This window comes from Ipomoea triloba, chromosome 11 (assembly GCF_003576645.1).
Source record: "Ipomoea triloba cultivar NCNSP0323 chromosome 11, ASM357664v1".
NCBI classification, from domain to species: domain Eukaryota; kingdom Viridiplantae; phylum Streptophyta; class Magnoliopsida; order Solanales; family Convolvulaceae; genus Ipomoea; species Ipomoea triloba.
This window is the reverse complement of record NC_044926.1, coordinates 25,322,424-25,342,271: the sequence shown is the minus strand read 5'-3', so window position 1 is coordinate 25,342,271 and position 19,848 is coordinate 25,322,424. Positions and strand designations below refer to the sequence as shown.

Sequence of the window (19,848 nt, the reverse complement as noted above, 5' to 3'; positions counted from 1 at the left end):
AAAATGAATAAAAGAAAAGGAAAACAATTAATAAATGAGGGTGGTCGCCAATAATGCACCTAGTGGGCACGTGTAGTACATGCGCCCACTGGGCACTGCTGGTGCGCTTGACGCGCACCAGCTTTAGCTTCTTCTTCTATTATTTTTTTGTTTTGCTGGACCCACAATAGGAGACAAGACTTAGCTCCTCTTGCAATGAATTTTTCTTTCTCCTCACCATTTATCCTCTACATCAACCATACATCAACCATGCTTCTCCAAACATCACTAATGGGGATACCCTAAGGCCTAAGTTTAAATTTGACTCATGTGAGAATTGTCTATTGATCTTCTTAATTTGAATAAGTCAATTATAAACAATCTAAACTGATTTACATCATTTTGGTCCTTTGGCAATTAGGCCAAATTATATAACTACAAATTTTGAAACTATTATATAACTACAATAATTAAACACAATACCTCAAAGAATATTAATAGGGAGGAAAGCCAAATGAAGCATATATACTGTTGCCTAATTCAATGTCTTATTGTGGCTTTCAAGGCCAGAGATCAAATTAGGCGGACTTAATCTAATCATACGATTACAATGAATAATTAGCCAATTTGAAAACGGAAGAGAGGGTTGCCGTTTTAATCTTTGGCTAATTTCAAAACTTTAATTGTATTGCACAAGTTAATAGTCTCAATTAAATTACAAGGTTATACGTTTAATACTAGATGTTGACATTGCAAAAGACTGCAACAAAGTAATTAACACGTATGTACAATTAGAAATAACTAAAACAACATAAGATAAATCGGATCTCACACGTCCGAACAAAGTGTAATGCAGTCTATCGGACAATATCAGAAGCAGACCATTCTTCATTGACAATTCTTGTTAAACTTGTTTATTATCTTTGCAATTTTAGTTATTTATGATTTAGTTTTTGAACAATTAAGAAAACTAATACTTTTGAGTAAATGTGTAATACTAATAATGGATAAAATGATTGTATTTACAGATAAAAAAAGTGATAATTTTGAAGAAAAATGTAATACTTTTAAATCAATGCAATATTTAGGGGTTGAAAAATTACTTATGAAGAAAAAATGTAATACTTGTTGGTTTTATCTTCCACGGAATAGTCGAACGGCAGGTCAACACCACTGGAAAATCGACTAACACTGTTGGAAAACTAAAGTAACTTTTTAGCCCTCTTTGTATTATGAATTGCCTTTGAGTACAATGAATTGCTTATAAGTGTGCGAAGTTGCTTGTGCCTCTCTTGAGTTCTAGAACCCCTATTTATACAAGCGGTGAGGGATTTATCCCTTAGGAAAATGCTAAATCATTGTAGAAGCTCTTTCTTTATTACATTTTAGGCACTCCCCTAATCTATCTCGACCTTCCTTCTGTATCTCTCGCCTTCCACCGCCAAACCCTTTAGGAAATTTCCATAACTGCATGTCTTGCCCTGCCCTTCTTGTACCGCCTTTCTTACCTTGGCCCCTTCTAGGCTGGTCCGGTCCGACTCGTCCTCTTCTTGTTTCTCTAGCTCGACCTTTCTTCCATGGTAATTAATTGTTTCAATAGTTATATTCAATCACTCTTGACCGACCAACCGATCAAGCTTCACAGCACCACCATACCATCTTTCGAGCCCTCTCTCTCTCAACATTGGTCGTCTCTTTCGTCCACACCGAGCTTCCAACACCAAGCCTTAGTCTATTCTCCATCAATACTTATGAATGAAAGTGTAATACTTATGAGAAACTCGGCCCTTTTTACCATTTCATAAAAACTTTTGTCATTTTTATTATTCTGAGGTTCTGGGTTGAATTATTGTTAATATGATTAAGCTAGGTAAAAATGTAAAATAGTCTTATGATTGCTATTGTTAACTCCTTTCTCACCCAACTCGGCGTAGCTTTGCCTCGAGTGTTTTCAACAAAATCAAACTCGTAAGCAATCATTTTCCAATATTAATTAACGATGTAACACTCAGATTTGTGTATGATAAAATTATCAGTTTATGCTCATTATTGTGTTACACTAAAGTATCATTTTAATTATATTACAATTTGATTTGATATTATACATATCTTTGATGAATCACCATGCTCCACACACGATTGATTGCGGATGACGTGGGTTAATCATAGCATTTGAAAAACTACAACCTCTTATATTTGAAATGAATATAAAGGATAAGAGAGCTAATATATAGAGGAGAAAGGGGGGAAGTCACTATAGCAGAGTCTCCAATTTAATGTGTTGAGTTGTTTGTATTGTAATATCAAACAAAAACCACGCAACACATGTTATGTATCAACTGTCAACCAGCTGTCACACGTATCAGATTTTCAATTTAATTTGAGACGTTGACGCACTACCTCCACGGCGTACTCTATATTTAGTGAAGGTGAAGGTGGGTGGCAACAGGCAACAGGCAACTGGCAAACCCCAAATACATCATAGTACAGAATATACATTCAAACTTGCAAGATACACACATGAAACTGTAAATACAAACAACAAGTCATTGATGAAATCAAGAAACACAATTATACAACAAGCTTCAATTCTGCTGCAGGCAGGCATGCATGTTACCTTAGCTGGATCTGAGATTCTCATCCGAGCGTGCCGGGAACTCCAACCCATGCAGTGCAGGGATGCTCTCCAAATCTTTCTTTGAGAATAATGGCAAAAACCACAATGCCTTGCTACTCCCAAAAACCTTAAACAGGTCTCAAGTGTTAGTGAGGCCAGGCGAGGCGAGGCCAGGCTATCACAATATTACTTTTACTTGCTAGATAACAAACAAAACAAGTTATGCCGATTTTTAATTTGGTGACTACAATTTAACCTATCCATAGTATTGTTCAACATGATGTATCAACATACTTGATCGGGATGGGACTCGAACCTGTCTGTGACCTTCCATTTGGAATGGTAATAGGGTAAAGATGCAATTTATTCACTTGAGGTTAAATTATCAACCATTACATTTCATTGTCTTGTAAATTTTTTCTCAAAAATAGTAATGAGCTCAAGTTGCTAAACTAAGGAGATGAATCTTTAGTATAGTGAAGAATAACAATTAAGAATCAAAACAGTGACACTGCAGTCAGGCAATAATTCAATTCATGAATTTATTTTCTTTCAGAGGAAACGTAAAATGAGAAAATCATCAATATGTATCTCACCTGCACAAAATTCTGTTTCCACCCCAGGTCATACTTCCATCGCACATTTCTTTTCTTTTCATAAACCTGAAACATCAGAGAGGAACACAGTAAATGTTCACCATGATTATGAGTCAGAACCTGTGGTTTTCACATATTCTTTAAAGGATTTAAATAAATTTCACTAGTCACTAATAAAATCAGGCTCCATTCATTAACAGATGTGCAATATTAATACTCAATTCACCATATTATACTATAATACTCTAATTTTTTCCTTTCCCTTTTCTTTTCTATGTTAACCATGGATCTATAACTGATCATCAAAAAATACAGATGAGTCTAACAAGGGAAAATATTCAATGTTCCATATGTGGTAACTATTAGCATTATTATAGAAATATTGTCAGGTTCAATTTCAAATTGAAGAAAGATTTGAAAAACATCCAACAAACCTCCACTGAAGTGGTGTTGCTGGAGACAAGAGATGCATGCATAACTACGAAACAAAGAAGGCTGAGTGCAAACGCTAGATTTAAAACTGCACCAAGGTAAAATCTGTAAGAAATAAGGAAACAATGAGAAATATATATATTTATAAGGTGTAACAATGACAGATTTGTGAAGAAAGTTTACCAAAGCTCAGAAAAATGATAGCAAGATTGCCTGGCGAGAGAGAGTGGTGCTTGGATTTTTTGAAGAATTCTATAAAACTTGGCAGCAGCACCAAAGTATCCAGTGTTGTCTCCAAAAATGTGTAAATCTATACAGCATATCAAACTACAATATTAACACAACAATGTAATAAATATATTTTCTTTGCTTGTGTAAATGAAATTCTATGGATATAGAATGAAAAAGGCATGTTGAATAGAAAACCAAAGAGTGGTGATTGTGGAAACTGGAAAGCAAAGTTTTTAAAAAGCTTGTCAAATAGAAAACCGTGAAATGATAATTGTAGAAAGAATTTGGGTTTCAAAGTGTTTGGCTAGCAAAACTAACAGTTAGGCAGGCATTTAACCTTCCATTTTGTATGCAAACAAATGGAGAGGTGGAGGCCTTCTTTATGGGATCCCCTAAGACAAGGTGGAGTTCGAGAACGGGATATGAGATACTATTGATCACAAATAAAAACAATCTCCATATGTATTGAAGAAAACAAAATCTGGGAAAAATATATGCTTTTCATCAACCATCTAGATTTTCATATTCTTGGGAGAACATCGAACCACAAAGAGAAGAAAAAACTTGTAGTTCCGAGCCCCAATGCAGTTTACAACCCATAAGCAGTGGTGATCCATCTTGAGAACACATCTCTGGCCTGCAAGGAACATAAGTTTCTGTCATTTTACCATGGATTGCCTTTAAGACATACAAGCACCTCAGGCTCTGTCAACAGAAACCTCCGGTTCCTCAAACCAAAAAAAAATGCAAATACTAACATTGAAGATGAGAAAACGATTTCATATGCATCTTATTTCCAATATAAAAAGTAAATTGTTAAAGTGAGCATACAAACAGAACAGTGATGGCAGCGAGGTGGTTTGCCATTTTGACAATGATTGCAAAATCCTACAGCCTGTCTTCTTTCTCCTGTGCCTGAAGATGATGATGCAGAGACCACATTCTCAGGTCCTGCATTAGCAGGCAACGACACTGAACAGCCCTCCTCTACACTCTGCTCTGGTACTACTTTCCAGTTTTCTGGAACAGAACCAGGGTCCTGAAGGATTACCCTAATGTAGCTCCATGATAGCAATACAAGCTGCATGGTGAGTACAAATTTAGTGAAGGCTACAAATCCAATAGCCAAATCCACAAGCATTAGTTTTCCATATCACCATTGGAAACTCAGTGAGTAGGGTTAATCTGTTGCCTACCCAGTAAACATCCAACACAATAGGCTAACAATGCCAACATATAGTTTTTGAAAAAAGCAGACCACAGAAATAACTCTCCCCAAGTTCATAACTTTTATTTAATTTCTTACTACCACTCTTTATTCCTGATATACTCATAAATTTTCTATATTTTCATAGGCAAGCTCATGAAAACCAATAACACAGTTAATTAAGTATAAAAAACGAATTAATAAATTCAACCAGTATTTTACAAATTCAAGCTAATTAAGTTAACGAACTCCACCAACACTATCTATTAACTCCAGTAAGGAAAATTTGTATCTATAAGTAGAGAAACAACAGTGAATGCATCTGATATTTGAAGGAGAAAAATATCAGCGAGGAGGCTTACGAGGATATGAAAGATACTGAGAATGGTGAACGAGAAGAAGGAATTGGAGCCGCCGTCGAGGAGGTGAGGGCCCCAGGTGACAATAACAACGGCGTAATAGGAGACAGCTACAATTGCTAAAACGATGACGATCATGAAATAGCCTAGGAATCTGAGGCCAGAACATAGCCGGAAGGGGTTCATATCCATTGGAGCTGAGGCAGTAGATAGCCGGAGCGGTCTGTGTCGGGGCAAAAGCAACCCGGATGGCCTCCTCGATCGAGCAGGAAATAAGCGTTTCCAGATATCGGACGCCAGCTTCCCTTACCGGGAAGTGGAGAATATGACGATGATATTGAGCTCAGCCTCTATGTACAATCTATTTTTTTGGTTAGGTTCGCCGGAGTTTCGGGTTGGGAACCGATTCACCGACGACGGTGGTTGTTGGGGAACGATAAATCTGCCAATTGGGTCTTTCTTTGGGCTTTACAAGTGTCGGTTCCATTAAGTTAAGTATCTTCAGCATTGAACACTTTACCCAATAAAACTGGACTATCGGCTTCGTCTATATTCTTTTCAATCCAATAAATTAATTTGGAGTGACCACGGAAACCGCAATAATGCATGTGTATGTATTTTATATTGTAAGTTTTTGCTTCGAGTGTTATAAAATTATGTAATGAATTTTGTACCGAAACAAATTAATAATTGTGTGTTATGTTATGAATTTATGAGTTTTGTGTTGTGAAATTATATGCTTATGAATACAATTTTGTACCTAAATTATATTTGAAAAGTAAGTAAATATATAACATGTGTATGTGTCTTGTGATATTTGTGCCTTTATGAAATTCTATATTTTACAAGTATGAATTCGGTATTTAATCTCGACGTTTTGATTCAGGGTCTACAATCCTATGAGGACCCTAATCGGTATCCATGATATAAATTGTCCAGAAATTGTGATTGACTCAAACTCAGAAAAGGATCACAAGAAAATAAATCGATTTATGTTATCCTAATCATTTCCATGAGAGTTGAACTTGTAACTTTAAAGTTACCAAGTCAATAATATGACCAATTTAAAAACTGGAGTTACTTTAACATCTCTATATTGAACTCCTAAGTGAAAATCTTCCCCAGAAAGTAATTCACTTCAATTTCTTCAAATCAAACAACTTTATATTATGGATAATGGTTCACATTATAATATGGACAATGAATAAATGTTTATTTTTAATATACTGAATGTTCATTTTTAATATAACTAGTATTATACACGTGCGGTGCACGGATGAGATTAAAGCTAATATTTAAGGAACGTTAACAACTTACTTTATTTAAAACAATAGAATATTTAAGATTACAAATTATTAAAAACTTCATGGTACACAACATTTGTAGTATAATTACTACTGTCAGTATCTTCATTTGCTATCAACAAACGTAGACCTTTCGGGTTGCTAATCCTTGAAACCGCCACGTATAGTTGACCATGAACAAAGACCGGTTTCCTTAATAGTAAGCCCACGTGTGTCAGTGTTTGTCCTTGACATTTGTTGATAGTCATTGCGTATGATAGCATCAACGGGAATTGTCTTCTTTGAAATTTAAAAGGTAATCTTGTATCAGTTGGGGTCATTGACATCCTTGGTATCAAGACAATCTGACCTGCATTATTCCCTGAAACAATCTTTGCCTCCACAACATGATCAGATAATCTGGTGATGATAAGTCTTGTACCATTACATAGACCCAATGAGTGATCTATGTTTCTCAACAACATAACCGGAGATCCAACCTTTAAAGTTAAAGAATGGTTAGGTATGCCAGACGCTTTCAACATAACCGGGTTGCATGTAAATGTGATAAATAAATTTGGATAACCCTTATGTCGACAAATGGCCATAGCATCCTGATAGTTTTGGATCATATATCTAGCACCACAAGTGAAACTGGATGGCAATATTATTCTTTTACCTTGTTTGCTAGTGTCAACTTCTCCTCTGGTCAACGCATCTGAAAGGCCTTTGTATGCTTCACACCTCAAGGACTTTTGATTATTTCTAATATACATAAGCCTGCTGGACTCAACCATTGTGTACGCATCTACCAGGAATTGCTGAAAAAGTCTCCGTGCATATAAGATTGTGGACATCTCGTTAAACCTCTCATGTATCCGGTAAGCGAAGAACTCACGTTGCGACACCCGACAACGACCACCGCTTTTCTGCATTCTAGCGTCATTGAAATGGATATCCTCTCTGTAGCCGTCTTCCCCATACGGGAACAGAATAAGATACTGCAGTGGAAGGTATGCAGGGTTAAGCTCGTTGATCCTCTTTAGACAACCTGCCTTAGTCTCAACCAAAATATCCCTGGAACCCATATTTGGATCAATGTCACCCACGATAAGAGCCGCAACCTCCGACACCGTTGGTAGGTTGTATGTCCTTACATCAGAATTTCGCTTACCAATTAACCTCATCTTGAAATCTACTCCTGGATTTGAGTCAATATTACCCTTGGCACATCGAAATGATTTCACCAACACATTGTGTTCATCAGTGCATGCTTTATATCTTTCACAATTTCCAAATGCAGTTTAGCATTGTGTTCACCCATGCTAACACAGAATAAGAATAAAGATTTTCTGTTAGTCCGAAGTGTTATGGGGTTGAATTAATGCAATTACATTAAGTAAAAACCGTGATGATAAAAATGGAGAGAAGTTACCTGAATGCACTGATCCGATTGTCCAACTCATTATCGGTGTCGTGAATGTATAATTGAGCGAATTTGGGCTTATTACCTTGTTGAGGAATTAATCTTCCAATTAGGTGAAAATTCTGACCATGAATCCTAAAAATAGGAGGGGCATTACCAATGTTTATGGATTTGTCAACCTTTGCTCCTAATGAGGTAAACGCAAACATGTTGTTGTACCTCCTAATGTATCTTAAAAATTCTTTTTGTTTCTCTCCGTGACTAAAAAATAAGTCAAACAGCCTCTTAGGCGGTCGCATCATCTTAGGGAGCACAATTTTCCCATGGCCACAACAACCAGAATACTTTGGTGTCCCGTAACGTGCAGCTTTATTCATTCTCTCTTCAAACCAAAAGATTGCATTGCAGTTTTGACAAATGTTGCTCGGATCCCCAATATCGTGGTAAGTCACTAATAAGAAGGAAACCATATATGATTATGAATTACCTCCATTTAAACATTCATATAATTTGATCACATGGATATACATTTGAATTAAAGATTAATAATATGTTCTTACCAGGAGGTTGCGGCGCAGTATCAACCTTGACCGTATCAATATTCTCGATTCCCAATTGTTGAGAATCGAGAACAATTGGGCCCGTATCAAATGTAAGTCTTTGAGACCTTTGAATGACAAAATTCGTCTCCAATTTAGCTTGCAAATTGCGACTAAAATCGTCAGCAATATTTGCCATCGGGCATTGACTCTGTTGATGGATTGTTCTGTCCAAAACTTATTAAAAAAATAAAACAAAATTAAACACAATTACAACTTAGCTAACTTATAATATTTTAAAATTAAACACAATTACAACTTAGCTAACTTATAATATTTTAGTTTAAAAAGAAAAACTTGAATACAATTGTACATAGGAAATGTATCTAATAATCATTACATAAACTTTTGGGCTACAATTTCAAATATCACATAGTAAATTTCGACAACAATGAATACGGGTATTAAGCAATATAAATTTGTATACCCCAACGAATACAACAGTAAATAATAAAAAAGTAGATCAATACCAAACTAAAGCAATTTACTATTCAAATAATCGTATAAAAAATGTAATCTATTCATCTCAGAGTAAGTGTTGTTTGTCTAGATGGCCAACGTAATCTATGGGTTGAATGCATATTGTTTAAAAGAATTAACAAATAAGTTACCGATAAGATAGCACATGGTTTATTGAAGTTAAGAAATACCATTATTTAAGAAGAATGTACGTGTCTCTCCTCCTCCTTGTACAGTCTCGAATTCCGCTTCCAAATTTCGACTAAAATCAACGGCTATATTGTACCTCGAGCTTTGACTAACTTGATGGTTTGTGGTGCCAATAGCTTATTACAACAATAAATTGAATGTAAACAAAATTAGAACATATCTTTAGAACATATATTTGATTTAAAAAAATAAATTATAGTGAATTGAACCACCCATTAAGCGACAAAGGTAAATACCAATATTCTATTGTTTTACGTGAATTGCATTATACAATTGTAAATACATGTAAATATAATACAAACATCTTTAAAGCCGCCAAAAGAAGGGAATATAATTGTTAAAATAATCATGCATTAATAATATAATCTTTAATTTTCAAGCAAAATAATCATGCATTAATAATATAATCTTTAATTTTCAAGCACTAACCTGTACTCAAATTGCTTAATGATTGCCCATTCGGCGTAGATGACGTTGCTCCAAAAGGTATTTGCTTTTGTAAATCATTGCATAGGTTTACAGATTTCTTGTCGACTTTTGTTGTACATTGTGCTTTAGAAGGCCGAACTAATTTGCATTCACAAAAACCATTACATTTGTAATATAAAATAGGTCAAACATTAATGTTTATTAAATATGGTTTATGTGACTAACCGTTAGACACATCATTTAATGGTCCTCTAACTTTTGTACGTTGTACTGAAGTTCTAGCCGCTGACAAAAAATAAATTCCAAGCATGAGACATACTGAAATCGATATAATTTGTGTTAAGTTACCACATCTCAAGTTGACATCATTCAAACAAAAAGCATTATACTATTTAATATAAAAAATATCAAAGAAATATATTAATTTAATGCAATTAATTCACCATTAAATTCGTTTTATACCTTCATTTGATATAACATTTTGATACAACAACGAATACAATACTAAATAATAAAAAAGTAGATCAATACCAAAGAGATATAATTTACTATTAAAATAATCGTATCAAAAATTGAATCTACAAATCAAAGAGCATGCATTTAATTGTCCAGATGTTCAACGTAACCTATGGGTTGAATGCATATTGTTTAACAGACCGAAGAAATTCGAAATTCCTTTGCAAAGAGACGACATGGATTTAAGAACCAGTTAAGAATTACCGTTATTTAAGAAGGATGTAGTTGTTTCCCCTGACCGCTGTACAGTGGCAAATTCAGCTTCCAAATTCCGACTAAATTCAACGGCCATATTGGACGTCAAGCTTTGTCTCACTTGATGGTTTGTCGTGGCCATAACTTATTACAACAATAAAATAAATGTAAACAAAATGAAAATATATTAGTCAGTCACATATTTGATTTAAAAAAATAAATTATAGAGCCTTTAAACAATAAATGAAAAGGTAAATGTTAATCCTAATTTTTTTTACGTGAAATGCAAACAAAAATTCCAAAAAAATCTATTAATGCACTAACCAATAATAAAGAAAAAAAGAGAGGTGTAATTGGTAAAATAATATTAAATTAATCAAATAATCTTTAATTTAGAAGCACTAACCTGTACTCAAATTGCTTAATGTTTGCACATTCGGCGTAGATGACGTTGCTCCAAAAGGTATCGCCTTTTGTAAATCATTGTAGCACATTACAGATTTGTTGTACATTGTGCTTTAGAAGGCCGAACTAATTAGAAAATTTAAAAAACCATTACATTTTTAATATAAAATAAAGCAAATGTTTATGTTAAATAAATATGGTTTATGTGACTGACTGTTAGTGACATCATTTAATGGTCCTCTAACTTTTAATCGTTGAACTGAAGTTGTAGCCGCTGAGAAAAAACAAATTCCAAGCATGAGACATACTGAAAACGATATAATTTGTGTTCAGTCACCACATCTCAAGTTGACATTATTGAAACAAAAAGCATTAGACTATTTAATAGAAAAAAGATCAAATAAATATTTTAATAACATGCAAATGGGTAATATTAGATTAGTTTTATACCTTCATTTGATATAACACTTTGAGACTGGTTCTTGTTGCAACTAATACTCGATTTAATTAGTTGACCACCTGTGAATATGAAATGTTTTAAAATATGACAGGTATAATATGTTTATGCATCGACGTTTATGAATACTTACTATGAGTTATAATGCTCAATGGTGAATTGATTGAATTTTCAAATACACCAAAAACGTAGGGATCAGGAAATTGCGACCCATTTCCATGTTTAGGAGTACGATTATTACTGAACTCTATGCATGACGCGTTCTCTTTATCTGTAAAGCACAAAAAAAGATTACAATTAAAAAAGAATTTAGTAATATTGAAAAGCCGGCATTTTAATGAAGTCTGAATTGATTTAAAGTCTTAAATTGCTAGGCTTGCTATCTAACGGAATCCAAATATCAGTTGCCGCAACATTCATTTTAACATCGCAAATATAATTTTTCATTTCCATCAATATATATATTTCTGGAAAAATATATAAAATTCTTGTGTACATATAAATAGCAAAAAAGTAAAACAAAATAAATATAATATAAAAATGAAAAAAAAAAACAGGGGTTTCACCTGCTAAGTACACGTATTCTCTTTGCAAGAGAGATACGTGTACTAAGCAAATGAGAGTGAGATAGCGAAAAGGAAAGCCTGGTGTTGTCTTCACCCAGCTTACCTCAGTTCTGTGCTCCAAATAGCAACAAAGTGATTCATTAATTCTAAGGGCCTGCGACCACGGTATCTTACTATCGCTATCTCACTCTCGATTTTCATCCTCTGCTATTTCCTAATGCTCCGAGAATTACAACCCATTGTTTTTGGATCTACTTTGGTTCAACTGAATGATTTGGTAAGTATTTGTTAAACCCTATATCCGCTGTAATCTGGATTTAGGTACTCTATTTGAGCGTCGATTTTAGGTAAAAAATCGAAATGAATCTGGTTGTTATCTGAATTAATTTTAGGAAGTGTTACCCAACATCGATAGAAATTGGGTCTAGGGTTTTTGGTTTCAAGACTGTGCTGTGTGTGTCGTTTCAACAGATTAACTTATTCAGCAATGATTTTGTTTATGTGTAGAGGGAGGTCAATTTCTGTATACATTCTGTATTTATTAGTCAAATCTGTTGTTATTAGATACTAATCTTCGTGAAACTATTAGTATTCTGCTGTTTTTGGACCCATTAGAGATGAATATAAAGCTACAGTGTTATAAGTAATGAGCTTCTGCAAAGCACTGAGCAGAAAATGTTAATACTGAAGAATACTCAATGCGTACCTGGTATTATAGGCTGAGGGTGTTTCCTTTTACTGCCAATGAGAGCTGACTTGGTAAGTTGCTTCATTATTTGCATTCATCAATTGTAGCTGTGTGTGTAAAATTTGATTTCAAGGTTTAGGGTTTTTATATTGCTGGTTGATAATCCTGTGAGAATAATAATGATTGTTTTGGTAGCCTTTATGTAATTTCTGGTATCTATTAGACTGTTGGAATACTAAGAGTCTCTAAAGTAATTAATGTTGCTAGATCAATATTAAAAATCATTTGGCAAAACTTCCTATAAATGGTAAATCTCTCAATGTATATCATCTGTTTATTTAGAGTAAGTACTATCAGTTTTTATGTATGATTATTATTTGATTTTTCTTGTTGTGACTAATATGTATAATGTAGGTTTGGCAGATGATGAAATTACATTCTGATGCCTAATGAGTAGCGAATACTGATTTGCTATTTTTTGTTTTAATGTTTGAGTACTAACTCAAATATTATACAATGACAAAATGAGAAAAAGTCTACACTGGATCCAATTAGCTCAGGTGCTTGTCCCGTTTTACCAAAAATCGACATGTGTAGATTTGGCAAATAGCCATTTGGTACTAATTTTTTTGGGGTTTTTTGTTTGGTTGTTTCTGCCACTACCCCTCTTTGCAAGTCTAATTACAGTTTTGGCAAAACCTCAAGGCTTAGTTTTGGCATGAACGTGTATTGTTTCTGCCACTGCATGTGTTGTATTTTCCAATTGAGAGTTAGTATTAACTTAGAGTTTAATGTTGTTTGGAGTCATATCTACCTTGTCTTGAACCATAGTCTGCAGGGTGAGTTGCCAGAGTACAGAAACTTATATATGGAGTGCAAGATCATGATTTAATTCTTGCAAGACTGTAAGAATACCATTGGTTCCTTTGGTTCACAGCCAAGATGTGAAGGTAAAGAGGTGCTGCAAAAGCTTGAAGTAATAGGTTGCATTTTATTTTGCAAAATTATGTACAACGGCACCAAGTTTTATTATGAAATATTTTTCTATACATTAAGGAACTCGCAATACTGGATCTTGGTCTAAGTAAGGCTGTAAAGTATTGCAAGTTCGTTATAAGTTTTCCAGTTATTGCAACTCAGTATCATTCTAAGTAAGTCTGAAACTGTTAGTGATTAAAATATTGTTTTAATGAACTTCAAAGTTCTCTTTAAAAGTATTTATAAAAGAGAACAAAGTTTAGTTCATTACTTAATCCTTTGTGCTCCTTAAGTGTAGCAGGCAATTTAGTATAATGGACCATTTACTTAATCCCACATTTTGATTCATAGAAGTTTTTTTCTTTGATGCAGGAACATCTTCCATAAGCTGGTTTAGAAGATAAGCAGCTGAGTTCATATGAGCTCAGAGATAAGTCGCTGACATTAATTTATATCTAATTTATTGGAGTATTTTAAGTTATTATAAGTTTTGTTTTAATATGAGAATAGGACACATGCAGGGTTAGTGTTGGTTGCATGAGTGGACCCAAAATGAATGAAAAAATTTCCTTCATTAGAATTTTTCATATATACGTATGTAAAAAAAATGTTTACAGAAAACTATTTTTTCATTATAGTTGTACAACCATCATTGGGAGTTCACCACTAAAGAAAAGCTTGATTACCATACTAATACAAACAGAATAAAAACTGCCTAAACTATAATATCCTTGATAAAACTCTATAATGTATAAAAACCTAATTCCTTGGATGCAATCTTTAAGATATCCATACTGTTTTCCTCCAGTCCTCTAGCTTGCTAGATACCTGCAAACAGAACAACATAATACTATGCATAATATCTATAATGTCAAAGTAAAAGTTCCTAACACTGTACTAAGATTTAATAAGTGAATCTGAGAAATGATTTCCCGAGTGCAATAGTGTTAGGAATACAGTACCCATCTGCCAAAAAAGGACACAACTTAGTACAGAATTAAAATTACAAAACCACTGCCCAGTATCAAAACCCTTGAGCATATAAAAGTTTTTCTCAGTTTCTCAGCACTTGTCAGTAAATGCATTCAATCTATTTTCTCTAACTTCACTTTGATTTCTTGAATCTCTTTCTGCTTCTTGCCACTCTGTGTTGATGAAAACTGATCCAGCAAGCACCTCTTGACAGGTCCCTTAGTTGAATCACCAACAGCTACATGAGGAATACTTGCTATGGGACTTTCAGCTTCATCACTTAAAAAACCCTAAAATGCAAATTCAATGTAAGTACATGTAAACTTTTTATATGTAATGTGAGAGCGTTTATTTAGAGATTAGAAAATAATGGATTCATCCATACCTCCAAAAAATCATCATCATCCAGACTGATTTGCATGTTAGAGTTGCAAGCATTATCTTCTAGTTTCAGCAGTTGACTGCAATGTTCTTTGAGAATCTGTGGGTCATTGTTTATCCTCAGCACGGGAAATGGAGTGTTACGGTAGGCTGTGTGATCTGACTTTGCTGTAATCTGAAACAGCAAAGTCTTGCCTACCAACTCTGTGATCTGCTTTAATGGCTGATTGTTCTGAAAATAAATGAAGGCCACAATTAATGAGAATTAGTTATAATAAATTGAGTAGATATTCAAAAATTAAAAACAAATAACTTACCTTATTACTCTTTTCATATAGCTCTGTTGCTGGCATTCCTATCAACTCCTGGCACTCCCTATCCCACATTAAAAATGAAGCATTACCCTTCAGGTCAACAACTCGTAGTGTAATCTTATACCTTAAAATCCCAATTTCCCAAGTCTGAAAACACTTGAAACTTTTATTGACTCCTTCAGAAATTTTAAGTTTTTTGTAGCATCCCGGCTTCCTATAGGAGCTATAAAACCATTCAGTCGGATTAACAACACCCGATATCCTTGCGGCCACCCAAAAATCTCCATACTGCATTGACACAGTTATGAATTAGACTGGATGTAGATGAAAAATATCCTACAAAGGTAATTTAGAATGTTTTATTACCTTATCATTGTCATAGATCTCCTTTATGGTGGTTAGTTCCATAGAGTTACTGCTGGATTCATCCATAGTGTTGGTAAAACTAAAACTGGATAGGGATGCTATACTTCTCATAGGTGTTTGATATCCTATGTCCGTAAGACTGAAATTCAAATATAGTAGAAACAATGAAGTTGAGTACATGTAAAGAGAAACAGAATGCAGAAATTAAATGTATAACATACACATACCTGTCCCTGAAGTTGATAAATTCTGGATATTCCAGATTGAAAAGCACTTGAGTTACATCATAAGATGAGCAGATCTTGACCTCACCATCTGACAGAAAATGCAACAAAAATGAATTGAGGAATTAATTCATTCAGAATGCTTACTGCAGAATTGTAAATGCAGATTTGACTAACCTTTGAGCCCTCTTTTTATCCGACAGAATTGTATGAGAACTATCACAGGATCTTTGGAAGGAGCTTCATATAAATCCTGAATCTTCGAAACGTGGTCGTCCCAAAACGTGCAGGTTAACTTCTGGCCACTGTTTGTTTAAACACAGAAATAAGTTTTTTTGTAAATAATATAGCATTATCATCAATAGTTTTATACTTACTGGGCATCCTCAAGCACAAAGTCTATGAGCCTAGCATTATTTCCACCAATCTTTTTTTCTTGAGGTTCATAGACTTCAACAACCCGACCAATGATATCTATTAAATAATTCAGAAAATTTGAAATAACTTGACTGAAAAAAAATATAGACCTAACAGCCTGCCATGAGTAATGAGAATGAACTAAAAAGAATATTGATAGGCTAGAAATCTTACCAATGAGCTCTTTTTCATTTAATTCTGAATTACCTTTCAAACTATCAAAAGGCCTCAATCTGTACATTAACCAAGGGAAATTCTCTGACATCAACTCTTTGTAAATAGTTTCATGATTCAATTGCATCATATATTCGTTCATGCTGGTCTTGTAGGTATGCCAGTTCGAAACAACGTAAAAGTTCTTGATAGCATACACTTTGCCTTCTACAAAACCCTTGCTAAACTTTGGAACAATTTTTGCTGGTATAGTTGCATGAATGACATTTCCCTATCAATTATATGGTTATTAATATTTTCAACAGAGAATGTATGTGATATTATTTCTGCAGTACATACGTATGACTAATATGACTAATTCTAATCTATGCAGATTAAGAAGCAAAAATAGCAATACAGATTAAAAGCCAAGAACACATACCTCTGGGTCGTGTAAGACCAATTCTTGACTCTTTAGGTCAGCAGAGCCTTTCTTTTCCCGTACCACGTAGCTACGAATTACTCTAACCTTTATTGCACTCCTATTGTTGAAGGTAGACAATCCGGTAGCCAGAGAATACATCCCCATATTGGACTGAAGTTAAATGCAAATGGATCTGAATTTTGGATGTTGAGAGTGATTCTGCGCTTGTAATATATATTGTGATCCCAAATCACAACTCTTAAGTTTGAAACTGGCAGACTTCTACACGCTGAATAATTGTTTTTTCATTCCCGGTGCTATATAAATGAAGAGTCCTCGTTTGCCGAATCGTTGTAAACGATTCGATTTCCCCATGAACTCTAATCATGGCGTCGTTACCTTTTTTAAAACACTTTTAAAAAAAATTAATTAACGTTGTTACCTTTCTTAGTTAGACAGCCAGCGCATTAACTCCCCTAAGTATGCTAATTCGAGCGGCATTTTTTCTACCACCAAAACGGCAACGTTTTTGTTTGGGCGGGAATTGTGGCCTAAGTGCATTTACTGCTCTTGTTATGGCTATTTTATATTAGAGATGAAAGTTTATTTTTTGGTAATATACCAAAAAATGATCCATGGTATAATGATGGTTGTTTTGGTAACCTTTCTTCCCTAGTGTGCTTACTTTTTTTATACAACCAATAGACAGAGAAAATTTGGCAACATTAAATGGGCTAATAATATTGGACTACATCTTAATTTAGCTATTTGAGTTACAAATCAATTAATAGAATTAATTGATAAAGATTTAGTTGAATTATATATTCTAATTTAAAATATTATAATTATGATAGGATCATGAACCTGACTCAATACATTTTGAATAAGTCTTTATATTATTTCAAATATTTAATTATTAATACTGGGATAATATCATCTCTTGTGACAAAAAAAGTTGGAATCGTTCACTCTAAGCCCCCCGACTGTGGAGGGGTAAATCATGGTGACTTAATTGAACAACAATGGCTAGACTATTGCTTATCGATCTTTTTTGACAAATTTCACCTTTATGACCAGTTGAACCCTCGTTTAATTAATTATCATCCCAAACATCATTTGAAGCTCTCTTTGGAGCCCTTCTTTAAAGATCAAGCCATTGCCCCATCAACAAAGAATACAAAGAACATGTGACATATACAAGTCCTTTGATCCGAAGGCGGGATATTACAAATTAATTTTTTTCATAAGTAACTTTTCAATTACTAAATATTACATTTTGATTTAAAAGTGCATTACGGAGTGTATTTTTCTTAAAAAATGTTGCATTTTTCAACAATTAAATGCTAATTAGTATTACATTTTTCAATATAAGGATCGGAGGTAAGGATCCGTGAGACTGTCATACGAAAGACTGACCTTAGTTCTTAATATTATTGTTGTGTGATCCCTATATTCGGAGCTAATTTGTTAATTCACTACATAATTGGGAAAGATATCCATCAATATGAAAATCATGTTCTGACTTCTGAAGAAGAGTGAAGATGAATTAGTGGCTTAGGTGGTTACTGATATGTCTTATATTTTCTTTCTAAAAAAATATTTCTTAGATGATTAATTTGTAATCTCTTCTTTCACCATCCATGGGATCGGAGAATAGATTTCATGCATTCCATTCGGCGGCCGGCGGGAACACTTAAAGGCATGGAGCTCTTCTTGAATAACACTCGTAGCAGTGGTCATCCAATCGACAAAATAATTTACCTCTCTATGGACATTGGACAAGTGCACAAGCCCCGGCCCCAACTTTTTTTGTTTTTAAATTGTGTAAACGCGTAGGTATAACTATAAGTCTCTTAATGGACGATGCGCAAAAATAAATATATAATATTAGTGCTCCATGTTAATTATAAATATACTGAAATAATTTTTTAAAATCGGTAGTGTATCCTCTTTTTTTTTTTTTTTAAGTCATAAAATATCTTAATGCAAACACATGATATATTAACTTAATATATCACATGTCTGCAGTTAACATATTATGTACCTGCAGTTAACAGTTTATGTGTATGTAATTAACATGTTATCAGGTTAAAAATGTCAACTGCAAACACATCATTTTTTAATCAATGTCCACAATGCAAACATGGTATAACAATTGGTATTATTGCATTATGCTAAAGTTTTCAACAATATATGCCTTCAATGGATTTTATACCTTGTGTTTAAGATTGTCACCTTTAAACAGAATGATGATTATCATTACGGTCAATTTTAAAAATCTACTGTATACTATACTAATAAGAGCCAAAGAGAGTTAGACCTAAAATGGGTAGAAAAAATGGCAGTCAAATTATTTAATCAAATGGATGGTTCAGATGAATTATTTAATCAAATAGATGGTTAAGATAATTCAGATTAATATTATTAATAGAGATTACCTAATTTAACCTTACTTTTATGATTAACCATTAAATTTTCCGTTAAATATTCTCTTCTCTGTTAATATTCGTTAACTTTTAACTTACCCATTAATTTCTATAAAAAATGTCTTAGGTTCGAACCCCATCTCAATCAAATTTGACATAATTAAGTTTCTCACTCTATTTTACTCTTATTAAATTAAATAAATTAGTAGCTACAACAAAAAATGATACATATGTATTTCTTTAATTTAGAATTATGTGTCTACAATACCTATATTTGAAAAAATTATTCATTATCAAAAAATTAAATTAAATAAGAGAAATAATTTAATTAGTTATATTGTCTTTATTTTCTCTCATGCAAAGATTCTTTACATTCAAATTTATCAATTGACTAGTTTTTCTTGCGCGATGTGCAAAAAACAGGTGCCCAATATTAATATTTTATATTAATATAAAAAATATTTTATATTAAAAATTCAGATTAATTTAGATTTTAAATATTTAAATTATTATTTTCAAAAAAAATATTTGAATTATTG

General features: G+C 33.5%; 2 protein-coding genes across 4 annotated transcripts; both read right to left on the bottom strand.

Moving 5' to 3' along the window:
• Positions 1-2,243: 2,243 nt before the first annotated feature.
• Positions 2,244-5,950, bottom strand: LOC115997477 (probable protein S-acyltransferase 12). 3 transcript variants are annotated; one of them, XM_031237037.1, is made up of 8 exons: positions 5,425-5,950; positions 4,687-4,936; positions 4,401-4,492; positions 3,808-3,934; positions 3,627-3,712; positions 3,193-3,258; positions 2,597-2,723; positions 2,244-2,505 (listed from the first exon to the last, which is right to left on the bottom strand). In XM_031237037.1, the coding sequence occupies exons 1-7, from the start codon at positions 5,611-5,613 to the stop codon at positions 2,598-2,600; spliced, it is 936 nt and encodes a 311-aa protein (XP_031092897.1). In that variant the 5' UTR covers positions 5,614-5,950; the 3' UTR covers positions 2,244-2,505; position 2,597. The 3 variants fall into 3 exon arrangements, with proteins under 3 accessions (XP_031092897.1, XP_031092898.1, XP_031092896.1); XM_031237038.1 differs by having other exon boundaries at positions 2,244-2,439; XM_031237036.1 differs by having other exon boundaries at positions 2,247-2,723.
• An 8,462-nt stretch (positions 5,951-14,412) lies between these two features.
• On the bottom strand, positions 14,413-17,048 carry LOC115996161. The gene is made up of 11 exons (XM_031235299.1): positions 16,902-17,048; positions 16,481-16,751; positions 16,267-16,363; positions 16,067-16,194; positions 15,893-15,980; positions 15,666-15,804; positions 15,303-15,587; positions 14,990-15,217; positions 14,737-14,894; positions 14,595-14,598; positions 14,413-14,460 (listed from the first exon to the last, which is right to left on the bottom strand). Exons 1-11 carry the CDS (start codon positions 17,046-17,048, stop codon positions 14,413-14,415), a joined length of 1,593 nt encoding a protein of 530 aa, XP_031091159.1.
• Positions 17,049-19,848: the final 2,800 nt, after the last annotated feature.